The sequence below is a fragment of the Schistosoma haematobium genome, chromosome 7, assembly GCF_000699445.3.
Source record: "Schistosoma haematobium chromosome 7, whole genome shotgun sequence".
Taxonomy (NCBI): domain Eukaryota; kingdom Metazoa; phylum Platyhelminthes; class Trematoda; order Strigeidida; family Schistosomatidae; genus Schistosoma; species Schistosoma haematobium.
This window is the reverse complement of record NC_067202.1, coordinates 1,071,379-1,099,194: the sequence shown is the minus strand read 5'-3', so window position 1 is coordinate 1,099,194 and position 27,816 is coordinate 1,071,379. Positions and strand designations below refer to the sequence as shown.

The 27,816-nt window shown below is 35.6% G+C and overlaps 1 protein-coding gene across 2 annotated transcripts; it reads left to right on the top strand.

The window, feature by feature from the left end:
- The first annotated feature begins 498 nt into the window (after window positions 1–498).
- On the top strand, window positions 499–27,215 carry ETNK1_1 (Ethanolamine kinase 1). 2 transcript variants are annotated; one of them, XM_051217765.1, is made up of 8 exons: window positions 499–689; window positions 3,416–3,693; window positions 5,817–5,981; window positions 10,032–10,177; window positions 13,536–13,619; window positions 14,586–14,776; window positions 16,762–16,835; window positions 18,990–27,215. In XM_051217765.1, the coding sequence occupies exons 1-8, from the start codon at window positions 534–536 to the stop codon at window positions 19,066–19,068; spliced, it is 1,173 nt and encodes a 390-aa protein (XP_051064190.1). In that variant the 5' UTR covers window positions 499–533; the 3' UTR covers window positions 19,069–27,215. The 2 variants fall into 2 exon arrangements, with proteins under 2 accessions (XP_051064190.1, XP_051064191.1); XM_051217766.1 differs by lacking the exon at window positions 5,817–5,981 and having other exon boundaries at window positions 499–905; window positions 18,990–19,136.
- The last annotated feature ends 601 nt before the right edge of the window (window positions 27,216–27,816 follow it).

Here is a 27,816-nt window from a genome sequence, read left to right as displayed (position 1 = left end):
AATGTCGGGTAGAAACAAGTGTCTACCTCAGTACAATGGTAGATGGTCGCGTAATTTCGTGGATTGGTTGAGGTTATACATTAACACTATTGGATGCCGGCTCAGTGGTCCATTAGGTTAACCGTTCGCATGCAAGACTGTAGGCCCTGGATTCGAATCCCAGGATCGTGGATGCGCACTTCTGAGGAGTCCCACAACAGGACGAAACAAGCGTCCAGTACTTTCAGGTTTTCTATGGTGGTCTAACATCAATTAGTGCATAGTCTCACTCAAAAAGAACTTCACAATCTTCACAACCCCTAAACTGTTAAATACTTCCGTTTTTCTGACACAAATCGATATACTTCAATCCGTATGAAATAATTAGACATTGACGCACATAATTATGTATGTTTATTCATGTGCGTGTGTGCATGTGCATGTGCGCGTATATATATAGTTTAACATTATTTAACCAATCAGCATTTTCTATCTGTTCAAGGTCACGATAGATTTAAATAATAAAAGTGGAAAGACCGGTCATTTTAATTTAAATGATTACAGAAGAATTACAAATGATTCAAACAATTAATGAAGTGAATATACCAATATTCAATATTACAATTCATGGAATTAATGATCATGTGAATGTACAAAAATTAAGTACATTCTTATTACCAGAATATGAAACAAAGAATATTGTTGTCAAGGTAAGAACTAGGTAATTTGTCTAAGCTTACGAACAATCATTATCTCATGTATCGTTCATCTTGAAGAAGTATTTGTAGTTGACCATTGAATAGGGTGAAGTTGTCAAAGAGTTTATGAAGGATATAGACAGTTTTGTGATGGTTCCCAGCAAAAGGAGCTTATACAAGATATATCACACAAAGTCTTCGAAAACTAATCATGAGAATCTTAACCAGGTAATTTGTATCTATCGATATGAATTAGACCAACAATCAACGATTTCATGATCTGATGCCATGTCTTGATTTAAACATGTATACTCATTCACCATGTAATAGAGTATGTGAAGGATAATGATACAACTCCGTTGCTTTAACCAAACTTACTTTACTTACTTACTTACGCCTGTTACTCCTAATGAAGCATAGGCCGCCGACCAGCATTCTCCAACCCACTCTGTCCTGAGCCTTCTTCTCTAGTTCCATCCAATTCTTGTTCATTTTTTTTCATGTCTATTTCCATTTCTCGGCGTAATGTGTTTTTGGTCTTCCTTTTCTCCTTTGGCGTCGAAGATTCCATGTGAGGGCTTGTCTTGTGACGCAGTTGGGTGCTTTCCTCAATCTGTGTCCTATCCACTTCCAGCGCTTCTTCCTGATTTCTTCCTCCACTGGGATCTGGTTTGTTCTCTCCCACAGTACGTTGTTGCTAATAGTATCCGACCAACGGATCTGAAGTACTTTGCGTAGACAATTGTTAATAAACACCTGTATTTTCTGGATGATGGATTTCGTAGTTCTCCAGGTTTCTGCCCCATACAGTAGAACTGTCTTGACATTTGTATTGAAAATCCTGACCTTGGTGTTGGTTGACAGTTGCTTTGAGTTCCAGATGTTCCTCAGTTGTAAATATGCTGCTCTTGCTTTGCCGATCCGCGCCTTCACATCTGCATCAGATCCACCCTGTTCATCAATGATGCTGCCCAAATATGTAAAGGTTTTTACATCTTCCAAATCTTCTCCGTCAATTGTGACTGGATTGGTACATGCTGTGTTGTATCGGAGAATCCTGCTTTTCCCTTTGTGTATATTGAGACCTATTGCTGCTGAGGCTGCTGCCACACTGTTTGTCTTCTCCTGCATCTGTTGTTGCGTTTGGTATAGAAGGGCCAGATCGTCTGCGAAGTCTAGATCATCCAACTGCATCTTAGATGTCCATTGTATCCCGTGCTTCCCTTCAGATGTTGACGTCTTCATGAGATATATCGATACACTAGGTTAATAATAATATACCAAGAGAGTTAACAGTAAAAGCCCTAGGTGTCTGTCTGCGAGTAAAACCAAGGATAACAAAATACAGTTAGGATACAAATGGTATATTAAACAAACAGATAATAACAGTTATTATGGAATGAATGTTACTTGTAAGCTGCCTCGTGATATAACAACCACAAATTGAGTTCACTTGATTGACAAAGATTCCTCTTCAAGTGATTGTACCAACCGCGTGATGAGCAAGACGGAGTCCAATAGTATTATATAATAATAATAATAATCCGTGCCAAAAGTCCAACGTAGCGTCGGAAGGCCTAAAAGGATGTTATAACACTATTATAGTCTTCAATCAAAGACCTTGGCCAATAAAGCAGAAGAACAGATGGCGTGGGTAGCGTTCTTATATTTCAAGCAACGCGGTAGTCAATTCGTATATTCATCATCAGAACAATTATCGTCGTTTTTTAACCAGTGATACAGAAAAAAACTGATATTGAATTAAAATGTGGTTACATATAAAGTGTGACAAATCAGAGAGCGGAAATGCGGTTTTTATTTTGTCTTTACAAAAATCACTGAATTAACGTCACCATAGTCTTCATTGGTACAAGAGTATGTGCGAAACACTAGTATACCTAACTTATTTAAATTATTATTCTGATATAAAGAAGATTATGATGGAAAAGTGGCAGCACCAATTAGATGGACGAGAATGGTTATAGCACAGAAACTTAACACATTTTGTTGGATGATCGGTAGCATCTCTGATGCTATACAGGAAGATGATGAAAGAAGTTTGTTAATTATTGTAAATCGGGACCTTCTTGAATGGATGGCCTTGTGGAGTCTGGTGTTTTGTACGTGAAACAGGTTACAAACCGATTTTCCTGACAAACGTTTAGTAATTACTATCATCACTACAAAACCCCATTCTGATCATAATCATCATATGCTCACTAGTGACTGGTTTCAAGAGGTATTTCCTTGAATTCTAGTGAGAAGCAGTGACCAATGGAGTTCACTCGGGTCTTTTTTGATGGAGTTTTGTTCTCTGAGCTGGATGGTTTGGTCGCGTAGCTTTCATCATTCTTCTGAACGATGTCATCAGCATAAACTTCTAACTGAACTACAAATATTCTCAACCATCTCACTCGTATCTGTTGTGAGATAGTAAATCCCTGAAGACAATAGTGAATGTGTCGCTCAATTTTATGGATTAATTGAAGTTAGACATTAACACCGTTGGATACCAACCAGCTCAGTGATCTAGAGGTTAAACGTTCACGCTTGAGACCGATAGGTTATGAGAAGGGATCATGAGTGCGCGCTGCCGAGAAGTCCAGTGCTATAACGAAACGGCCGTCCAATGCATCTAAGTTCTCCATGATGATCTAGCTTCAATGGACTCATAAACTTACTATATTCCCTTTCTGATAATTATGTAATCCATGATTTGTAAATCTTTTTTTTTACAGGTATTAAATAAAGGCTATTCAAATCAATTAATCTTAATTGACCATAAGAAACAATATTCAGCTTCATTATCTGCAATACCATCATTACTTATACGTATTTATGGTAATTTAACAACATCATTAATAGATAGAACAAATGAAATGAAATATATGAAAGTAGTTGGAAAATTCAAAGGTTTTCAACAATTATATGGAATATTTAATAATGGATTTGTATATTCATACATTGATGGTTGTGATATTTCATTGGAAAAATTATATGATATAAAATATGGCAAGTAAGTAGTTGAAGATGATTAGGGTGTTTTTTTATTGAGATCATGAATCGATCGAAGGAGCTGGGTTCGAATCCCGCTAGTGGGATCATGGATGTGCAGTCAGTTGGTTGGTCAGTCAGCTACAACATAGAACCAGGCGCATATATCTATCACTCCAAGTTACCATACCTCATTAGCACAACAACATGAACACCAAACTCATAGAACTAGTTACTTCACTTGTAGTAATAAACATTGTGTATAAGGATAGAGTACAGGAAGATAGATTAGTACGTAGAAAAAAAGATATGAAGCGATTTCAATCTCACAGTTTAAGGGAACACAAAGAATATATACACCGACACCATTTCGATCATTTCTGTGACATGTCACACACAATCTCAAACCATTGGTTATGATAGTCACGCAGACCCTAAACAAGTAGTCTGCATCAACCAACATGGCTCAAACAAGAAGTTAGTGACTTCAAGAAATGATGCCACGTTTTGGTTTGTCCACCACTCACTTTCTTCCAACCATTCCATACACTAGTCAGCATTATGTGTCGTGATAACCGGTGTTCAGACATATGTAACAGGTGGTCCAACCATCTCAGTCGATGAAGATTCAAAGTGTTATCAACTGATTTACCATCATCATTCTCTAATACTATGAATCGAACCTTACTGTTACTTACCCGGTGGTCCCAGAAGACGCGAGCACTGCTAAGCAGTCACACAATAGGACGAACACAACCATTCAGTGCTTTCAGGTTTTCAATAGTGATAGTCTAACCTTGATCGATTCATAATCTTAAGAAAAATCATTATTTCACATTCTAAAATGAATTGACAATTGATTGATTGAGAGATTTGAATTTTAAAACAATATGATAAAGATTGATATTCGTTTGCTTGGCGTTGGAACTCCTTCCAAACAAAACTATAACTCAATCAAATACTCATTTAAATGAAATTATGATAATGTACAAATATCTCATCTTATTGAGAAATGATTGAGCATAGTAAGTAAGAAATCATGGATCTAGGTGTTGTGCAAGTTTGCAACTAGTCAGTCGAGCAGGCTTATTATTTTGTACTGGATTGATGCTCGCAGTATGATTCGATGCTACGTCACATTGAGTTACAATTGGAGATGTTATCAGTTGACTATGTGAGGCGGGATTGAACTCTTATAAGACTTGAGCGTTTATAATTGATTGATCAATAAGTAGTAAGCAGTGTCAGGTTTGTCTTATCTTTAGTCTCCATCAGTTTCTATCAGTCAAGTTTCAGTATGCCTTACAGATCATGGAGATAGGAGATAAGATGTAGAAATTAGATGACATGGCTCAAAATCGTTTCCAATTGCGCTCAAGTGCATCCACTATTTGTATTCTCTCGAATTCTAATCTTCTGAATTCTTCATGTCCCTCTTCAAACCCTAATCTTTCCGATTACTGCTTATACTCTTACTACCTCTACCACTATGAGATTTGAATCGACAATTGTATCTCTGTGCTAATGTGGCATGGCACGTCGAACTGATGTACGTACGTACGTACGAAGTTCTACGTTGTTACTGACTATTTATATTATTTATTTGAACACATAAATACTGGTACAAGGGGGCACCAGATAAATATACACCACACAAATCTCATTTGATTTGTGTGAGGGCTGTGATACTGCCTGGGTGCCCAAACCGAAGCAGATGGTTATCTTAGGGGGCCACACCCTGAGCCTTCGAACTTAAGGTCTGATCCACAAGGCAATGAAGCAACGTGAGGAGATGTAGTCCCATGGTTGCCGGTGTCCAACGACTGGTTCATATGCCATTCGTTCTTTCAGGATACTGGAACTCATTTGCACCATTAGTTTGGAATCATGATTTTCCAGCTCCTCTGGGTGGACTCTTTGTGTCCACCAACCCGGTTAAAGAGGCGGACATTCGCTTTTCGTCCTCTCAATTTCGTAAACAACACCTACGCCACGAGAAGGCAGTGAGTAGGACTTCTCTGACAGAGGCTATATACGCGTAGCCATATTGGATAATATCATTATTATCAATATATATACATTATTAAAACTAATTAGTACTTAGATACAAAAATATTATTGATTTTTACATCATTCATAAAATAGATTAATTGCAGAGAAATTAGCTCAATTACATTGTTTATCGATTGATGAATTTATACAACAACAAAATAAGAAAATCAATCCAGAATCCCAATTATTTCCAACCCTATTTAAATGGATCAATAGACTTGATGATGAATTTATTAATTTATCAAGAAAATTAAAAAAGTAAGAGTATTTTTTTTAAAAAACAAATTAACTATATTACTGTTAATACTACTATTTGTTATATAAGTATATCTGTATATACAGCTACAAAATGGTGGTCATGCTGGAACCACCGGGTAAGTAACACTAAGGTTAGAATCAGGGTATTAGAGAATAATGATGGTAAATCAGTTGTTGAGGTTGTGAATCTTCATCGACTGAAATGGTTGGACCACCTGTTACATATGTCTGAACACCGGTTATCATGACACATAATGCTGACTAGTGTATGGAATGGTTGGAAGAAAGTGAGTGGTGGACAAACCAAAACGTGGCATCATTTCTTGAAGTCACTAACTTCTTGTTTGAGCCATGTTGGTTGATGCAGACTACTTGTTTAGGGTCTGCGTGACTATCATAACCAATGGTTTGAGATTGTGTGTGACATGTCACAGAAATGATCGAAATGGTGTCGGTGTATATATTCTTTGTGTTCCCTTAAACTGTGAGATTGAAATCGCTTCATATCTTTTTTTCACCAACTGATTCTTCCCTCCTGTACTATATCCTTATATGCTATCTTTCTTTTACATAATACCACCATTGAAGTAACTAGTTCTATGAGTTTGGTGTTCATGTTGTTGTGCTAATGAGTTATGGCAACTTGAACTGATGCATATATGTGCGTGGTGCTACGTTGTAGCTGACTGACTGACCAAAAGTACAGTTCGGAAGCAGAACATTCGCACATCAACGACATTTGAAGGTCATTGTGAACTATTACGAAATGATTGGATTTGAAAATGTAAGTTATGGATTACTGACTCAGCGGTCTAAATGTTAAGCACTTGTCATGACGTTCTGAGTTTGATCCCTAGTTGCATGATATCACTAGGTTGTCCCATTTAGTGACGAAACAACTGTCTAGTAACTCCTGATTTTCAACGGTTATCTGGAATTAGTTAGTGATGTAGATCATAAAATTCAAGAATCTTCATATACATGCTACATCAATCATGTTTTGAGTACTGTATATGAAATTGTTAGAGCTTAGATTCTTACTATGCCACGTATGACTTCAGCACTTGAACGCTAGAATCCCCTGAAATCGCAAAAAAGAAGACAGAAGTCAAGTGAAAGGAATTTTATTCCAAACAGTGACAATTATGGTACAAAACTGTCAGGTATTTATAATTTTTAATAAAAACGAAATCATCATTATAGTCATCCAATCTGCGTACAAGGGGCTATTAACATTTGTCCAATAGGAAGCTACACATCGCGATTCTGGAATATTCTTCTAAAAGATGATTGAATGGAATATCTTCGGCACTTTCTGAGTTTCTTACAGCTTCTTCAAGTTCACCTATGGACCGTCCTCACAGAAATACAGATAGAATTGACCATATTATTTTTTATCCTTTGAATGACAACAGTTATTTGGAACTTTCCCAATGAGGCAAATTGTCAATTAGGAAATGAATTGATACCTCTAGTGATATACAAATTAGAAAATATTTACATTACAAATACCCAAGTCATAATTAATAAAGAATAAAATCAATAGGAGAATAATTATTAGGAAATATATAAGGGAATATAGAGATACAGTTATCCAACTATTCAGCAATGAAATAAATAGTACTGATGCTTGAAGGAGTTCCAGACGTTTCAACTTTTCCAGTACTCGTCCTATTGCAAGACCGAAGCATATTAAACATTTCTTCTGAATCTCAAGAGTGCATTCATTCAACCAGCGAATTACAATGGAAAAACGGACTAGTTAATGCACATAAGTCTGAAGTGAAGGCGAACGTAGGCGTGGACGACCGACTATATTTATCACAAAATTACAGTTACTTCATAAAATAGAAAAACCATACTATTATACTTCATTTGCAAAATGTATAATAATTGTCTCAAACTTCGTTGTTCTTGCATTTCCATACTAATTGCTTTCTATTCCAGCTCTTCCTTTCTTGATATTCCCCATCTTCTGCTGCTATACATTACATTCCTGACTCACGTTATATACTACTTATGTCGATACAAGTAGCACGCACCACAAGTCAACTCAAATGTGAATTAAAGAAATCTATCCTCCTTTCCAATTCTATGACAAGTTAATTGTAGAATTCGGAATTGTGGTTAGTTTCAGTAAATTAACTTTTGCAAAGCTTTTCTTATTAGCCATTTTCACTGATATCATTGACTAACAATTATGGCTCTAAAAATAACAGTCATCTTAGTAACTATCGTTATCTTCGACTTCATTTATTATCCAATTCATATCTACATCAATACTAAGACAACAGACAGAATTCGAAGGTTATTTCAACATGTACATAAATATCACACTTGATGGAGAAACTCTGAAAGATGTTGGATCTTTCGCGTACCTGGGAAGTATCATCGATGAACAAGGAAGATTCGATGAAGATGTAAAGGCGAGGATTGGCCAAGCAAGGGCTGCATTCCTACAGCTGAAAAACATATGGAACTGAAAACAACTGTCAACTAATATCAAAGTCAGAATCTTTGATAAGAATATTATGGAAGTTCTATTGAACGGAGCTGAAACATGGAGGACTGCTATAACCATCATCAAGAATGTACTGAATGTCCGTTGACCGGATACTATCGGAAACAGCTTACTGTGGAATAGAACAAACCTGCTTCCAGTTGAAGAGAAAATTCGGGAAAAACGTTGGAAGTGGATAGGACATACATAACAGAAATCACCAAACTGCATCACGAGACAAGCCATAACTTGGAATCTTGAATGGAAGCGGAAAAGAGGAAGAAATTAATACCATACTGTACAGAAAAACTAGTAAGAATACAAAGAAGCTTTCATTTCACAACTTAAAAAAACTTCAAAAATACAAAATACTTTCCAGTATGAGGATTGTTATTGAGATCACAAAATGTATGAGGTTAGACGACTAATGAAAACCTGGGAACAGTGGACGGCTGTTTCGTCTTAGTATGAAACATCTTTGCAGTGTGCACCTCCGAATCCGCACGCTGGAATCGAACCCAGGATTTTTGGTATCAAGAGAGAACGTCCAACCTCTAAACCATTGATCTAGGATCCAAGGATGCACATGTGTTACTTTGACCAGTTTACGATATTGCACCAACACCTTTCACTATCTTTGATGAGTACCTACCTTCCTCAAATCCGACATAGTCAAACTCCACTAGCCACAGATTTTTTTCACTGTTCAATGTGTGTGTGTGTAGTTTCTCAAGCATTTTCGGACAATTTTTCGTTTATTTAGTGGTTCAGTCCGATACTCTTTGAATAACATGAATTGTCTAATTTAATCTAATCCATAATGTAAACTAAATAATCATCTCTCATCCTAAGAAAAACATTTCATCATCTTCATTTTATTTTTTATTTTATTTTAACACATAGATATTCGTACAAGAGGGCACCAAATACATATGCGCCACACAAATCTCATTCGATATATGTGAGGACTGTGATACTGCTTGGGTGCCCAAACCAAAGCAGGTGGCTTTCCTAGGGGGGCGCACCCCGAGCCTTCGACCTGAAGGTCAGATCCACAAGGCAATGGAGCATCGTAAGGAGATGCAGTCCCATGGTAGCCGGTGACCAACGATTGGTTCATACGCCATTTATTCCTTCAGGATACTGGAGCCCATGTGCACCATTGGTTTAGGATCATGGTTTTCCAATTGCCCTAGGTGGACTCTCTGTGTCCACCAGCCCAGTTAAAGGGCTGGACATTCGCTATTCGTCCTCTTAATTTCGTAAACAACACCCCCGCCACGAGAAGGCAATGAGTAGGACTTCCGTGGCAGAGGCTATATACGCGTGGTCATGTAAGAGCATTTCGAGAGAGAGAGGGAGAGAGAGAGCGGACTCCCCCCACTCTCGGCCGTACCAAGGCATTTGGGGGCATCATCTTCATTGCTTCATGATTTCACTTTAGATAAAGTTATCTAACTGTTTTGATGAATCAATCAAAACTACCGGGAACTACAACGTTACTCCATATTTTTTTCTTTGTTTTATAATTATTACTTATAACTTTTCAGATATGAATCAATTTTTCCAAGTAAATCTTATATATTCAATGAAGTAATCAAATTGAAAGATCAATATCTTTACAATCCTATATCTAAAGTAGTTTTATGCCATAATGATCTGAATGCAGCTAACATTATACTGGCTCCAGATGAAAGTGAGTACAAATATCTTTCAGTTAACTCTTTGAAAGTCACGAAAAGCTTAAAAACATTTTTGTTAAAATCAGTATCCATTAAGAACTCCTTAAGACCATTTAGAAAATCGATGGATTATTTGACACACTTTGTCTGAATGATCATCTACTTTTTTTTTGTTATTAGGTTTAATACACTTTTAGAAGTTTAGAGAAAGTCAAAGTTACTTATCAACCCAAGTAAACTTTAATGTTAAACATCTATTCGTACTTCACACCTTTTCTCCCCTGTTCAATAATAAACTATAGGGGAAAATATGGAGATCTAGGAAGAGGCTAGAAAGTTATTACCAAGCGTTCGAATTTAAGATGTATCATATGTATTATATTACTACTGACATACAGTTACCTCAGAACTTAAGTGTAATCACTTGAAGTCTATTTCTATTGAGACTCAAAACTTCAATAAGCAAAAACATTGGAAATTCTACCTAACATAATGTAGTACAATATAAACACATATAGTATATTCACTTGTAACCCTTCGTGTTGGTAAAGTTGGCGTATGTACAACAAAAATTAAGGATAGTCATAATAGATCAGTAGTGTAACTAGGTTAACCGGTTTTCACATCTAGTTCATAATTATTTGAAGTACTTTAATTTTATTGGTATACAACAGTACACATTTCTACTTACCTAGTCAACCAACCAATCTGGCTTTGATCTAACTTCTTTCTTGAGTAACATATAATTTTCAATAGTTGAGATCATGAGTCATTTGAAGCTAGACCACTATGGAAAACTTGGAAGCACTGGACAGCCGTTTCGTCCTATTGTGGGACTCCTCAGCAGTGGGCATCCACGACCCCGCCTCACGGGATTCGAACCCAGGATCTATCAGTCTCGCGCCATGCGACTCATGATCTCAACTATTGAAATTACTACAATCTCCACAAAACCCCTTCTGATATAATTTTCACTCCAAATTATCATGATATGTTTATTCCTTGATTAAATAGTCTTATTCAGTAATATTGGAATATAACTTGTTAAGTGATTATTTTCAATGTTGTCCGGTTCAACCGATATCAGCTCTATACTCTCATGATTAAAGAATAAATTATTTAACAGAATATATTGTATTATATCATCTGATTATACAATTTTCAAAGAGATTTTACGTTAAATACAGTCAGAGAATGTTTGAGACTTTCGAATGAGTGATTATAAGATTTCAATCTTAAACTTGGATGGATAGATATTTTCACAGTTTTAAATCACGAATTGTTCTTAGTTATACTATCATTGGAAACCTAAGAATACTGGAAGGCTGTTCCGTGATATTGGGCATTTCAGCAGTGTTCATTCGCAATTCCTCATCCCGAAATTTAACCTGTGAACTTCTAGGTTCATGCATGGATGTTTGACCTCTTGATAACTAAGCCGGATGACATGTCCATCCAGTACTTCCAAGTTTTCAGCGGTGGTCAAACTTAAATCAGCACATAGTTTGAAACTGTGGAAACTGTAGAGTTTGCACAAACACCGTTTATGTATGATACATATTTGTTAAACAGTTAGTCATAATCAACGTACATCTTGGTATATGTGTGTTGACCGAAGTCCAATAGCACGAGACGATGAATTTTAGACGAAAAATAGCAAAACAATTGAACAAGTCGTAATAATAGTGATAATTACAGAGACTAACAATTTCAGAATATGGTTCTAGATGATGGAACAAAAAGGTATTTATGAAGAAATACTAAAACTGAAGATTTAGAGTAGGATAAAGGGTAAATGCATCTAGTTCATTGTAATTGTCAACTGTAAATGTCAACCAACATGCCAAACCACTGATCGTAGTTACCACGCTGACTCCAACCAGGCAATCAGCGTCTACAGACATAACAGAACCAACAGTCAGTGACTTTGTAGACTGATGCCAAGTTTTGGTTTGAGATCTTACATTTATACGTGATTCTATCCTCTTTGTGATCGATTACATCAACTTTAATGAATATACATGATATGATTACGCTCCAGTTACAATAAAACAAATTTCTCTACACTGTGTAATTATTATTGGATAAAATTTTATATAATTTTTTCGAGTTTTTTTTACTGCAATAATGTTTCTGGAAACTTGAGCTGAAACACTTTTTACATGACAGTTTATTTACGTGTTTGAAATGTTTTGTCTACCAACAAATGTGAATGAGAGAACTAGTGAAGTTCAGAGATTACTGGATAGTAGTCTTGTCTTATTACATGATTGTTTGGCACTGCGTACTGTCGGCCAAATTAGGCTGACGATGGTCATTCTATATATTTGCCCTAATATAATGCGGTAGCTCTTAGACCCAAAAGTTCTAGGTTTTATCCTTGACAATTTGTTGGATGCTTATGCCTGAGTAGTCCTAAGTTTAAAGAGGACAACTGTTCAGTACCTAGTGATTACCAATTATTCTAAATTCTATGTCATCGGATGACAAGAATAAATTAAACTGACTTCCGTAGATTTCATAACCAAATATAAGTTAAATTCACTTGATATTGTTTACTTGAATCTTCCCATTCATGTTTAGAACTGCAATTGATCAATCTCTTATTGGTATATGTGCATAATGTAAGGATTACCTCGATATAGCCCTAATTTACAAGCGTTTTAAGCAAAGATGGATACTCGCTAGCAGTAGAATCCAGGATGCACGTTTCACCCTATTTGAAACTCATCATCTGTATCTACTTGCATCGCGAAGTTGATGTTCACTTTTGGACTCGGACGCAGTACCGTTCTCTTCAAACGTTTATTATGCTTGTAAATTAAGGCAATATCGAGGCAATACGCACAATATGCATATATGCCAATAAGAGACTCATCAATTGCAGTCCTAAATATCAATGCGAAGATTTGAGTAAACGATACCAAGTGAATTTAAACTTCACCCCATTGCACAAGAAAGTGACTATCAAAACTCAGTAGCAAGGTGGATAACGCGTTAGCGTTTGAAGTGAACGGTTGAGGGTTCGAGTCCTGGAGTGAACATCAACTCTAAGATGCAGGTATATCTAGCTGACCAGTCCCGAATAGGAGGAAACGCGAGTCAAACTGGATCCCATCGCTAACCAGTATCCATCAGTTATAACTTAGCTATAAAATTTCTCACCAAATCAATCAAATATTTCCATATTATATTGATCTCTTATCATTTTAGTCATGACATTATATTACACTAAAAACAAAAGCAAAATCTGGTCATTGATTTTATGACAGGAAATGGATTTTTGTATATATATATATATATATATATATATATATATATATATATATATATATATATATATATATCTGTATCTTTTTTATGCTTTAATAGATTCTGTTCACCTGATTGACATGGAATATTGTGACTTAAACTATGCGGCATACGATATTGGTAATCATTTTTGTGAATTTACTGGTAAGTTTTCATTACAGTTGAATTACTATTGTCTTAAGACAATGATGTTGATGTTCATTCTGGGATGTAGATACATTCAGCTGAATGAGTCCTCAAAAGAACAAAACACGCTTCAAACTAGATCCCATTGCTAATCACTATCCATCTTTGTTTAAAATATACTTATTTCTTACTTCGTAAAGAGTCGGAGGACCTACATTAACTTGCCATTCAGGTTGACTAGAGATCGTGGGAAACCGAAATGTGACTGAAGGCCAGTTGAACTGATCCCTAAAGTGTTCTGCCCATCGATCCAATCTCCTGGATTAAAAATGTATAATATGTGCATCTTTCTCTGAGATTGTTTCGCTAACAATCGGGTTCCTAATACCGTTTCATTAACAAGTCTGAACAATTGTCTGCTATTACCTATTGCCACTGCCTTTTCCATCTCTCTTGCTTTCGCTACCCACCACTGTTCACGATCATTGTGTAGACTTCTTGTCAGCTTGCACTTAAGCTGACTCCGCTCTTCATTATGTTCAGAGCCAGGTGGAATGAGTTTCCGAGCATCTATCAGTGAGATAGATGCTGTTGAGATCCAGTGTTGCTCCCTAACCTTACGGTTTACCGTACTAGCAGATATCACTGCTGTTTCCACAGCTTTTCGGATATCATTCCATGCTGCATCGGGGTGGGCATCACATACATGGCTGCCTAACTGTTTTCCTAGTTGTTCCTGAAATATACTCTTAGCTTGACTATCATTAAGTAGGCCCCTAAGAGGTTTCCTTGGGGCGTCTTTCCTACGTCCAGCAAGACGTAGACAAATACGAGCCCGCACTAGAGCATGATCTGAGTCTAAGCATGTGCTCCCAAATGAGCGACAGTTTTCTATCGAGCCCCTCCATCGGTAGCTTTATATTGTTAACCAACGTTGTTATTGTTTTTTGTTGTTGTTGTTTTAATTATAACAATTCATTACAGGACCATATGCAATAGAGTTTAAACGTTATCCTTCAATTGAATATCAAAAAGAATGGGTAAACATCTATTTAACAGCATATTATCAGTATTCTAATTCAAAATCAGATCTTCATTATAATGAATTACAATGGAATAGATCTAAAGAAGATTATATAAATCAATGGATTAAAGAGATTAATTGTTTTGCATTAGTAAGTTAAACGATGTGTTATCATTCAATGAATTATTGAATATGTTCACATAGATAATGAAATGGATCGAGATAGACTTAGATAAACACTTAATCACTAGAATGAATAGATTGACTTACAGTGGATATATTTTCCATTGTTGTGGTATATCATAAAGTGATTCAAGTTGAAATGAGATCGATACAGGACGTCGACGACGACGATGATGATGATGATAACGACAACGATGACGAAATGGTTCTACCAGAAAACTCGTCCCTTAATTTGTATGATAGATTTTAATTAAATGTAATCATGTTGAATTGACGGTGAAACTAAAATTTATGGACGAAATTTGAGCGACAGTAAAGTGACCTTGAGGGTGTTCACCTAATGACTAGGACTAAATGAGGGTTATAAACCTGTGTGAGGAACTGGAATTATGATATACGCATATGGTGAAATTCGAACACTTCACTTCTATCTGAAGTTGGTGCCGATGATGTTGTTCAGAAGAACGATGAAAACTCCACGACCAAACCATCCAGTTTAGAGAACAAACCTCTATCAAAATTATGATATACAGTTGAGGATTAAGGTTAAGAATTAGATTTACAGTTTTCATTACGAACTGACATAAGTTATAATACCAAAATGCTATTTAGCCAAATGGATGAATGAATGTCACACCCAAATTCGAGACCTTTTATCTTATACATGATGGGTTCGTTCATAAATTATAGTCTCACCGAAATGACTATTCAAATGAATAAGACCTATATGAAAAACCTGTATTAGAACATTTTAATCTAATTTTAGATCATTACTTAGTATAGATAGAAACATTTTCAATGCCAATAGATAGTCCTAGATGTTCAGACTGATTTTTTAGATAAAGGCATGAGCTTACTTTGTATTACATTAGGTTGAAATGAGAAAGTTATATGTCGGGATAATGATTGCTTTACAATTACAATAGTCAATTTGATGAAAATGAAATCATTGGTAAATTACTTAATTACTTACTTACTTACTTACTCCTGTTACCCCCAATGGAGCATAGGCCGCCGATCATTGGTAAGGTAATATAGGTGTCATTACCAAGGTTTGATTTGATAATTTCGAATAAATTGAGCATTGGGTTGATTGTTACAAATATATTATTTTTATTTATATTGGTAAGGTAAGTAATAATATGAGACTCAGTTAAACACTACTATTTCGTAATATTAGCCAGTTAGTTAGTCTTCTACAACGTAGGACCACGCACTATATGCATCAGTTCAAATTGCCATACTTCATTAGCACAACAACATGAACACCGAACTCATAGAACCAGTTAATTCTAATATAGTAATAAAGATTGTATATAAGGACATAGTACGTGAAGAAAGAATCAGTTGGTGAAAAAAAGATATGAAGCGATTTCAATCTCACAGTTTAAGGGAACACAAAGAGTGTGTACATCGACGCCATTTCGACCATTTCTGAGACATGTCACACACAGTCTCTAACCATTTGTTACGATAGTTATGTAGACCCAAAACATGAAGTCTGCATCTACCAACGTAGCTCAGACTAGGAGTTGGTTACTTCAAGAAATGATGCCACGTTTTGGTTTGTCCACCACTCACTTTCTCCCAACCATTCCATACACTAGTCAGCATTGCGTGTCGTGATAATCAGTGTTCAGACATACGTAACAGGTGGCCTAACCATTTCAGTCGATGAAGATTCACAGTGTCATCAACTGATTTACCATCATCATTCTCTAATACCCTGAGTCTAATCTCACTATTACTAACCCGATGATCCCAGCAGATGCGAGCCAGAAAAATGGAAATTCATGTACTATGTATCTTAGATTATGTTGCCGTAACAGGGCATTTGGGGGCAACTAACTCTGGTATCTCCTCACTTGCGGATAAATCTTTCGCCTTTTAACTACTTAATTAATATATGACGTTGCATTATAGTGAACTACACTTTTCTTCCCTTAATTTTAGGTATCTCATTTACTTTGGGCTGTTTGGGCAGTAATTTGTGCATCGGAAAACTTATATTCTATGGATTTTCTAGCGTAAGTTTTTGTTTTGTTTTTTCAATTAAGGATAAATTACAAAGTTATTTTCCATCTTTCAAATGGTGAGAAGACTTTAACGAAACAAGCTCTAGAAAGCAGAAAGTAATTGATATCTGTTTTGTTCTAGCAGGAGGATCCACAACGGCAGATATCCATGACCTGATCACGAATTGAACTGAAAGCTGTGAAGTATCAAGATGAATAATTCACCTCCAAATCAATTCATTGATAATGAATAGTTTACATTCTCAAGTTCAGTCAAACTAGGTTACTCGTTATGCTTAGGAACAATAGGTATGGTATTAAGAGGTGCTAGGATAGCTAATGTTTATCGTTCAACATATCAATTCATATATTTCATTCAAGATTAAAGGGTTTCATCTGTCACTTCATTTTCAGTCAATCGGTTATCATCAAGACAGTGTCTCACTTAAAGACAACAAGAAAGAAAATTATCAACATCTACAACACTTGACTATGAATGTCGCCCGACTTTCGATCAGGAAGTTAACATCTACTGACGTGAATTAAAGCACCAGTTAAGAAATTCATGGATAGTTGTCATTTCTTGATCATTTTGCCCTCACTTTTTTTCTATCCGAAATTCTATGTTGAATAAACGACATTAACACTTGTGTAACACCTGTCTTAGCTCTCTTGGTGGATTAAAGTTGACTTGCTTCATTTACTCAATAACATACTTTTAGCCTTAGTATTTCTCTCTCTGTGCTTCCATGAAAATAAACAATGCTTCACAGACAGCTATGGTCAAATACTTCTAGTCTTCATACACCTTCTACCTTCATATATAGTTTTTCACAGGCATAGAGCGTAACAAAGCGGTAATTATCAGTATAGGGTTATGGAGATTATTAAGTTTCTGAGTGAGGTCATGAATCGATTGATGTTCGAATCTCGCGAGCGAGATCTTGGATGCACACTGTTGAGGAGTCCCATAATAGGACGAGACGACCGTCCAGTGCTTCCAGATTTTCAATGGTGGTCTAACATCAATCGATTCATGATCTCAATTAAAAACGGAATGCTAGGTAGTTTGCTTACCCCTAAACTATTGAATAGATTGTTGCTACTGATTCTTATTGTACTTGAACGCTTAAACTCTGGTGGACTACTTAACCGCTTCCCTGTCCACTGAAATATTCTATCTACTCTTGAATTCCAAACAGAAAACACAGATCTAAAAGTGCCGAAAAAGCTTTACTATGAAAGTTAATTAGTTTATTTACAGAAAATATGGATGTTTTTAAGATTACTTGTGACATTGAAATCGAAGAATCTTTTGAAAAACATGGTAGAAACCATTGGCAATCGAATCGATAAGTGTACAATTATTTAGTCATTTTTTAGGAATTTCGAAGGAATGTTAAATGATCGATGCATCTTCACCCTTTTATCTGTCCTCTCATCATCCAGAATTCATAAGACGGATTACAGTGCAAATTCGTGCATGGACGACAGCTGAGAGACACATTCCAAGTGAGGACCGGAGTCAGACAAGGCTGCTTACTTGAAACATCATCAAAAATGTACAATTATTTATAAACAATTGTCTACATAAGATACTCTCAGCAACAGCCTACTATGGAAGAGAACAAACCAGGTTCCATTTGAAATTAGGAAAAGACCCTAAAAGTGGATAGGAAATACATTACAGAAATCATCAAACTGCATCACGAGGCAAACCGTAACTTGAAATCCTGAAGGGAATCGGAAAAGAGGAAGACCAAAAAAACATATTGCATTAGGAATCAGAGGAAAATATGAAAAAGATGAGTAGCAACTGAAAAGAACTGAAAGAGATTGTCCAAAACAGAGTTGTATGGAGAATACTAGTGAGCGGCCTATGCTCCTCCACAAGTGGTAACAGTCATAAGTAAGTAGTCTATCCTCTGAAGAATTTTTCAAGTAATCATCGACGATTCATAGGAATTCTTTCATTTCATCACTAAACAGTAATAGAATGACAGAATAATCAAGGATCACACAGAATAGTTCATGAATGATGTACTTGACATATTTCCTACTTCAAACTAATTAATTAATCGATATTTACAATTATGATAATGATTACCAGAGATTTATGTTTCATTCATCCATATATTGATTGATTCATTTATTGATTTATTATAGTTATGCTGATTCAAGAATGAAACAATATTATCATATGAAGAAATGGTTACCGTCAACATTTCAATTACCTGTTGTGTAATTTCTATTTCAAAAGTATCCATTTTTATACTGTTTAATATAAATTATGAATAGACTATACAAAACACATATCTGGTTAGCGTTTTTTTTTTAGCAAGTTAGTTTTCTACGGGATGGGATCGCTAATCCCATATTCAACCCTCCTGTTTTATTCGGAATTGAATCCTACGGTAGCTCCAGAGGGGCTCCAGGCAGAGTTCAAAACACATATCAGTCCATGGTATTTTTGTTTTTTTGGATTTATAATTCTCTGTTTTATTGAAAATTAATCAATAGTACTAACAAATGCATGAGTAATATAAACAGTATAAAGTGTATGAAGTCATTTGTTGAAAGTTGTTTATACATTCAATGAACTTCTTACTCTGTATTTACTGAAAGTGTGATGTGTGCTACTGATGTCGATAGATATAAGTAGTATGTATCATCAATTGAAAGTGAAATGTCTAGTGGCAGAAGGTTAAAAAGATCAAAGAAAAGAGAATGAAAACAGAAAGTGATATGTTTCGAAACAAAAGAACAACGAAATGTGAAACATTTGATAGACATTCACCGTACGGATTTCAGATTTTACCAAGTTATTTTGTAATGTTGTGCTGAAATGCATTTGGTTAATCCCTGCCAGTGTTCTCATTCACTACAGTATCTGCACCTCGAAAAAGTTGTCAATAGGATAACAATGATTTAGTTTAAGGGATCTAACGCTAAGGTTGTGATGATAGGAATAATTACTAGTATTATACTGTTAAAATGAATATAGAATGGACACCAGCTTATAGGCATCATTATTTTTGGTCAAAATTACTGGATATTCATGATCATCAAACAAGTTCATACTGTTCAACAAGATGTAATTTGAAAGTCTTTGATGGTTATAATCCACACTTACTTACTTACTTACGCCTGTTACTCCTCATGAAGGAGCATAGGCCACTCACCAACATTCTCCATCCAACCCTATCCTGGGGAATTCTTTCCAGCTTCTTCCAGTTCCTATTCATCCTTTTCATATCTGCTTCTATTTCTCAATCTTCTTCATAGTTTTGCTGGTTAATGAATCTTATCTTCATACAAATAGATTTTCATAAGCTATCATCTAAACCAGAGATTTGACCATGAATGTTTCCACAATCTGCATATAACCATGTGTATTGTGTAATGGACATGTGGATGACATAGAAATATCAACGTCACTGAGAACACACACACTTGAAAAACATCACATATTATCTATTAAAATAATTAATAAGTAGTATATTAATGCTTTATTCTGTATAACATGTTTGTAATAGAAAAATTGGTGAGATTATAATTTATGGATGACCTTTGAGTGACCCCAAAGTGACCTTGAGAGTGTTCACCTAGTAACTAGGACCAAATCAGGGTTACGAAACATTGTGGGGGATTACAATTATGATTTATTGTTGATGGTTAAGATTAGAAATTAGATTTAGGGTTTTCATCACGAACTGACATCAGCTATAATGCCAAAACTCTATTTGGCCAAATGGATTAATGAATTTCGTGCCAAAATCCGACACCTTATTATCCTATATCTGACTGATTCGTCCAAAAAAAAAACTAATAATCTGGCCGAAAAATTTTGTCATCTAACCTTTAAGCAAAGATAGATGGTAGTTAGCAAAAGGAATCCAGAATGCATGTTTCGTCCTATTTGATTTTCATCATCTGGATGTACCTACATGCAAAGATTGATATTCACTCAAAGACTGATCAATAACGATCCCAAACGTGCAATGCTAACCGGTGTTGGAGATGGTTGGAAGAAAGTTAGGGGCGGACAAACCAAAACGTGGCATCAGTACTTGAAGTCACCAACTCCTAGTCTTAGCCATGTTCGTGGATGCAGACTACTTGGTTGGGGTCCGCGTGACTATCGTAACCAATGGTTTGAGACTCTTGGTGACATGGCTCAGAATCGATCACAATGGCGTCGGTGTATACACTCTCTATCTTCCCTTAAACTAAGAGATTAAAATCGCTTCATATCTTTCTTTCTACGAGCTAATTCTTTCTTCCTGTACTATATCCTCATTGCAACCTTTCTTTTATATATTACCACAACTGAATTAACTAATTTTATTAATCCGATGTTCATGTTGTTGTGTTAATCAGGTATGTCAACTTGAACCGATGCACATATATGTGCCTGGTTCTACGTTGTAGCTGACTGATTGACTGACCAAACATCAATGGGAAGATTCAAACAAATAATACAAAAATAAATTATCCATTTATCTTTTAAACATGCTTTAAAAAAACCGTCTATAAATAATACATTTTTCAACAGTACTTTATTATTGCTTCATCTACACCAAAGTACAACTCCAAACATATTTTTCTTCTAAGACGACATTGGTTTTATAAGTCACAATGAAGCTTCCATTTATTCCTCTAAAGTATTGTTATATTCGGTTGTCACAGATTGCTGTGCCGCAAAACGGCTGGTCACTTATACTCGGAACGAGGGACCACGGCAATTCCCATGATGCGAAAGTAAGAACACACAAGACTGGTATAAGTGATGACTTATTAACCCCAAAACACGTCGACGACGATTCTAATAGAAAATACTCTGGTTTATAAATTGATTGTACACCTATTTTGATTAATAATTAGGATGAAATCACATATTCAGTTATAACAAATTACTTACTGAGCATAGTTCATGTCAGTGGAATACAAAAATATCGTATATTATACAGAAGAAAATATCATACTGGGAAAACTAATCAAATAGTACACTGAATGATCCTCATGTTGAATCAAAACGGATGTTGAATGTTGAATAAAACTCTTAATGAGTAATTCAATCGAAGACTGACTTTTCTTTCCATCAGATCAAGAATAGATAATATGGAATATATTGAAGTATTAAGTTGATTCAAGACTAAATATCAAATGAAATTGTTTAATGATCCAAGATCTGACTCCAATCAGATCGTTTCTGATTGTCGTCGAAATATATATATCATCAATCCTCGTATATAATTATCGACTTTGATCACGTTAGTCAATAGTAGAATTAAATAAGTCAATCAAGAGAATGAATTTTGGAATGAACATATTTTGGTACATTCACTGATCTGGACAGGAAATCAGAGGGATGAAACGAATAGAAGAGAACGAAACGAAATGACGCGTAGCGGAGATGGCATGTAAGCCAACTCCCCTTTAAGTCAAGCGTTAATCAATATTTATAGTTACACAAACATAAACTATAGATATATGATGAATAGGATAAGAAGTTCATACATATACGCTCATATAGAAACAGTCAGGGTTGATAAGTGAATAATGAACAAGGTTAAAACGTTACTCAAGAAGAATGAATAAATTGGACTATCCAGAAATAAGAATAGAGTATATGGGTTTAAGATAGTAACCAACGCTACATATCATATATCACATATGATTTAGTAGAATATAAAGAAAGGGAGAAGTTGAAGGCATTAGAATATCAGAAGTAAATTTTCATTGAAGAAACAAAAAAGATTTCTCTTAATGACTTTTTTGTATTAAACAGTAAAGTAAAATCAAAAGAGGGTTTTGTGGAGATTTTAGTAATTTAAGGGTTGAATTCATGAATCAATTAAAGCTAGATCAACATGGAAAACCTGGAAGCATTAGACGGCCGTTTCGTCCTATTATGGGACTCCTCAGTAGTGTGCATTCACAATCCCGCACGCCACACTCAAACCCAGGACCTATCAGTCTCGCGCGAGAACGTTTAACCTGTAGACCACTAAGCCGACATCCAACGGTGTTAATGTCTAACTTCAACCAATCCACGAAAGTTCACCACCGTCCACTATCAACTTCAATGAGTTACTATCTCACAAGTTCTAGTCAATAATTGTGAAATATATTACCATTTCATATATTCATATTCATCCATAATTTCAAATGTAGTTTAACTGAATCTACAACGTCTTCCACCATTCAACAAAACTAACCAATAATAAACAGTACTGTTCTCTGTTTCTATTCACCGAACTAAACGAATGTAACATTTCATTCATATTGAATCATCAAGTTTTTTTTTTCAATAACGAGTAGTGATGAGTGGATTCGAATTTACACACATGGAGTTCCTGTTCGTAGGATAAGAAGTGTACACACAGATATGCGCTCATATAAAAACAGTCAAGATTGATAAGGGAATAATGAACAAGGTTAAAACGTAACTCAAGTAGAATAAATAGATTAGCCTGTTCAGTAACTAGAATAGAGTATATGGGCTTAACATAGTAACTAACAGTACAGTTACATACTAATCAATGGGTAAAGAAGAAAATAATTTATGGGTCAGTTAAGGGCAATAATAACTGTTTAAAGCTTAAAACTACAAAACAGTAATTCAATAATAATCAAACAAAAGTGAAGAAGAAAGTAAAAAAGAAAACCTGAAACATACCCATTAAAGGAATGAGGGCTAAAAAAGGAATGTGAGGTTGGATGAATCGTGGTTGTACGCAAAGTTCAGGCTAGAGTTCTTTGATTGCCAATGAATCAGCAATGAATAAAATATTGATTCAATTTTCTTTCGATCTAATTCCTTTGACTGTGTAGATTAGTTTAAAAGAAGACTCTTTTGGAGCGATATGCTCACAGTTGATTAAATACTCCTGTATAGAACTAGGAATTGTTTTACATTCTCCTTTTAAAAGCCAAGCTGGATAGTGTTCTGAGATCAGTTTGGAAAGTTTATCGCTTTGTGCGGTCAATCTAATCTGCCCCACATGATGTGGCCCAAAGCGGAAGTTTATTCTTAACACATCCATGAATGGTAGGCCAGCTTCAGAAAGCAATACGGAGCTTGGTTGTGTAGGACGTTTTGTTCAACGATTTTGAAATCCGTTTATTTAGGATTTCACCATCCTCGTCTCCATTAAATTCCATATTCATAAAAAGGGTCTTCTTTTGTACTATCGGTGCTTTTCCATGATGATGTCTAGGTGTTAAGTTGCTATCGGTGAATCTAGGTGGATAACCATTCCTAATGAGTCTGTCGAAGTTGAAATACTTCCTCATCTATCGTGTCAGTGGAACATATTCGCTTGATCCTTGAGGATAAAGAGTGAATTAAGTTTCTTTTTCTACTCAGTGGGACCCAGCTATGGAAACCCGTGAACTGCCCACTCCAGGTTGGTTTTCTATATATAGATCTCTGTAAAAAACTATCCGGTATTCTTTTCAATCAGACACCAAGAAAATGGAATTCATTGTTTGCCTCTGTTTCTAAGGTGAATTGAATTGAGGGGTGACAATTATTTCAACTATTCAAACTTTCATTGAGGTCCATGTCTTCTTCGTAAATAATGAAAATATCATCCATATATCTCTTATATAAATGAAATCTCTCATTTATTGGTCGAAGTTGAAAAGTCTTGCTAATTTAACTCTAGATTGGGTTCCTAAGCTCTTCTAGTAACCCCCAGGTTAGATCTACACAGCGATTTGAAGACGAGAGAAAAAGCGTGAAATATGTAAGAAACACTCTACTCCAAAGGTTCGTCTACGTAAAGAAAATATAGGGTTATTACAGTATTTTAGATGTCATTGGGTTTCCCGAAAATCTTGGAATGCTACTAAACATAGTAGCAGTATAAGTATTCATCCATTCATAAACTCTACATGTGAATTTCCACTTTCTTGATGTTTCTGGCAAAACTACAAGGTTTTCATATCTGGTGCAGATGTGAAGGCGCGGATCGGAAAAGTAAGAGTAGCATATCTACAATTGAGGAACTCAAAACATCTGTCTGTCAACCAAAACCAAAGTCAGAATTTTCAATATAAATATCAACACAGTTCTACCGTATGGGACGGAAATTTGCAGAACTACGAAAGCCATCATCCAGAACATACAAGTGTTTATTAACAGTTATCTATGCAAAATAATTCGGATCCGTTGACCAGAACAAACCAGATCTCATAGGAGGAAGAAATCAGGGAGAAGTGCTGGAAGTGGATAGGGCACACACTGAAGAAGGTACCCAACTACGTCGCAGGGCAAGCCCTCACATGGAATCTTCAAGCTCAAAGGAGGAGAGGAAGACCAAAGAACACATGAGAAGAATGAACAAGAATTGGATAGAACTTGAAAGGAATGCCCAGGACAGAGTGAGTTGGAGAATTCCAGTCGGCGGTCTATGCTCCATCGGGAGTAACAGGCGAAAGTATGTAAGTAAGTATATGTTGGAATATTCAGAAAAATATCCCAAAAATGATCCTGTTAAGTTTGATGCTATCCTTGAACGTGAAATGGTGTCATTTTCCTATTCGTCAGTACTTATTTCATGTGTCGTTTCCCTACTGGTCAATATTTATTTCAGGTGTCATTTTCCTGTTGGTCAATATTCACGGTAGTCTTAACTGTATAAATATGCATTTGTCTGTAAAGTATTATTCCTATTCTTATTCTTCTCCTGACCCCATAAACAATTTTCATCTACGGTTCGTGTTCTGATATATTGGAGATTGGGGAACAGTATTGGGATCGTACTGGGATATTTGAAGTTGGTCAATCGGTAGAAATTAGTGTAGCCACCCTACAATCCACAATAGTATACTTTTCATATGATCACCTTAATAAATTAGATCATTATACTGAATATTATATTTCATCAATTAGAACTACTCAGTTACAGGAAAGCTTCTTTTCCAATTTATTAATCAATAATCCATCAAAATACGTATGTTCTTCTAATTTTACACCATGAACTGTACAATGTTCAAAAGAGTAGAATAAAATTAAAATTTGTGAAATGATGTAATAACCACCCACATATTTTAAATTACTGTGGTTTTGTAGCATGATCTTGTTCTCTTCTCTCTCTCTCTCTCTCTCTAAGTATACCTCAATGGATGGATACACTATTGCAATTATAAAAAAGGAATGTAAATTGGATGTTTTCATATGAAATTGCAATAATATCATCATTCCATTCATTCACATGATAGTAGTGATAATAATGGTTTCATTCAATATTATATGTTTGGTACAATATGAAAAGATGAACAAAAAAGATCTGAATCTGTACAGGTTATTGACTAGGTCAACTCTAATAACCAGTTCGTCACAGAGTATATTTGGTAGATAAGATATTGTAGAGCTTTTATACATTTACTGGCATGAATAGATTCCAATGTGTTGGTGTCTCGTTCTACCGAAAGATATACATAGAGAAAGATATGAATGAAAGGGATGGTTAGTATCTGATAAGATAACACCTACCAGAAGTTTACAAGACTTTAAATGTCTATCCACAGCCATTTTAATAATGACCTCGAAAGACTCACCACACAGACTGCTAACTGCCTTCAGCACTCTCCGCAATACAGCAAAGTCTTTTCTCAAAAGCCCAGGAAAGAATAATGGAGAACAGTAAAGAATAATAGGTAATATGCAAGAATTGACAAATTGTAAGAGTAAATGACGAGTAATCCCAAGAGCATGCAATCTCTTTATGTAGTAAGTCAGACGGAAAACCTTCTTCGATAACAATAAAACGTGAGAAGACCAAGAGAGATCAGAGGAAAAGGTAACACCAAGATAGTTGGCCTTCGACACTGTGTTTATCAAAGAGTCTTCAATGTTACAAGCATTATGGGACCCCAACATGGTGCTGGTCATGTCTCATGCTAAAGTCAACAGCTTGACATTTAGACGAATCAAGTATGAGACCATTAACAATAGACCACCATTCAATACGAGACAAAAACTTACTCATTTCAATGGGATGTAAAAAGGTAGGAATCGGCATACATACAATGAGATCATCCGCCTATTTCACAAAAGTGCTTTCTGTGGAAGACGGCAGATCATGTAGAAAAAAAAAAGAGAAAAGAGAAGGGAACAAAGAACAGCTCCTTGTTGCTCATCTTCCTGACACAGTAGAGACGTTGAACGCTTCCATATAAATACAGTGTACTGTCTTCTTTCAGAGAGGTACGAAGATAGCCAATTGGTTACCCAGCTGTCAATGTTGATGTTGATTAACTTGTTAAGTAAAAGTTGTCTTAAGATAGAATCAAAAGCAGAAGTACAGTCCATAAAAGCGTATTGAATATATACTTCTTATCCATTTCCAAGCTGAACAGTATATTGTGATGCAGCTCAGCAAGAAAGAATAATGACAGTTAAGTATCAATTACTTACTGACCTCAATGTTTCTCAGCAAATGAAATCATTCCATTGAGTTATTTGTTTACTTTAAAAGAAATTTGTCATATTCTAACAAAGAATCAATGAATAGTAACTACTAGGATCTATTTACAGACTATTATCGCATATATTCTTATTAGATAACCATTAAGTAACTATGTCATATATATATTCATATTCCTTTTATTATAAGCTTCCATTAGACCTACCGGCTATTAATCTATGACTTACTATTCCTGAGTTATGCCCAGTCAATTGATTACAGTCTCTCACAGTCACAGTCGCTTTTTGGCCTGGTCTCGTATAATTATCAATTTGCATATTATGATTTGATGCGGTCTCATTTGCTTGTATACAAACCATATAATATACCCTTGTGGGCCAGGAGAATTTCACATAGGTTTTCGAGAGAAGCAGACACCATCCAGACTTTCGCGTGACAACCTAAACAGTACAGCTCAATCCCATTTAACAGGCGAGCCAGACACCGCCCAGGCTCAAAATCGGTAGCCCAAATAGTACGGCTCAATCCCGATCCCAGGAGAACCAGACACCATC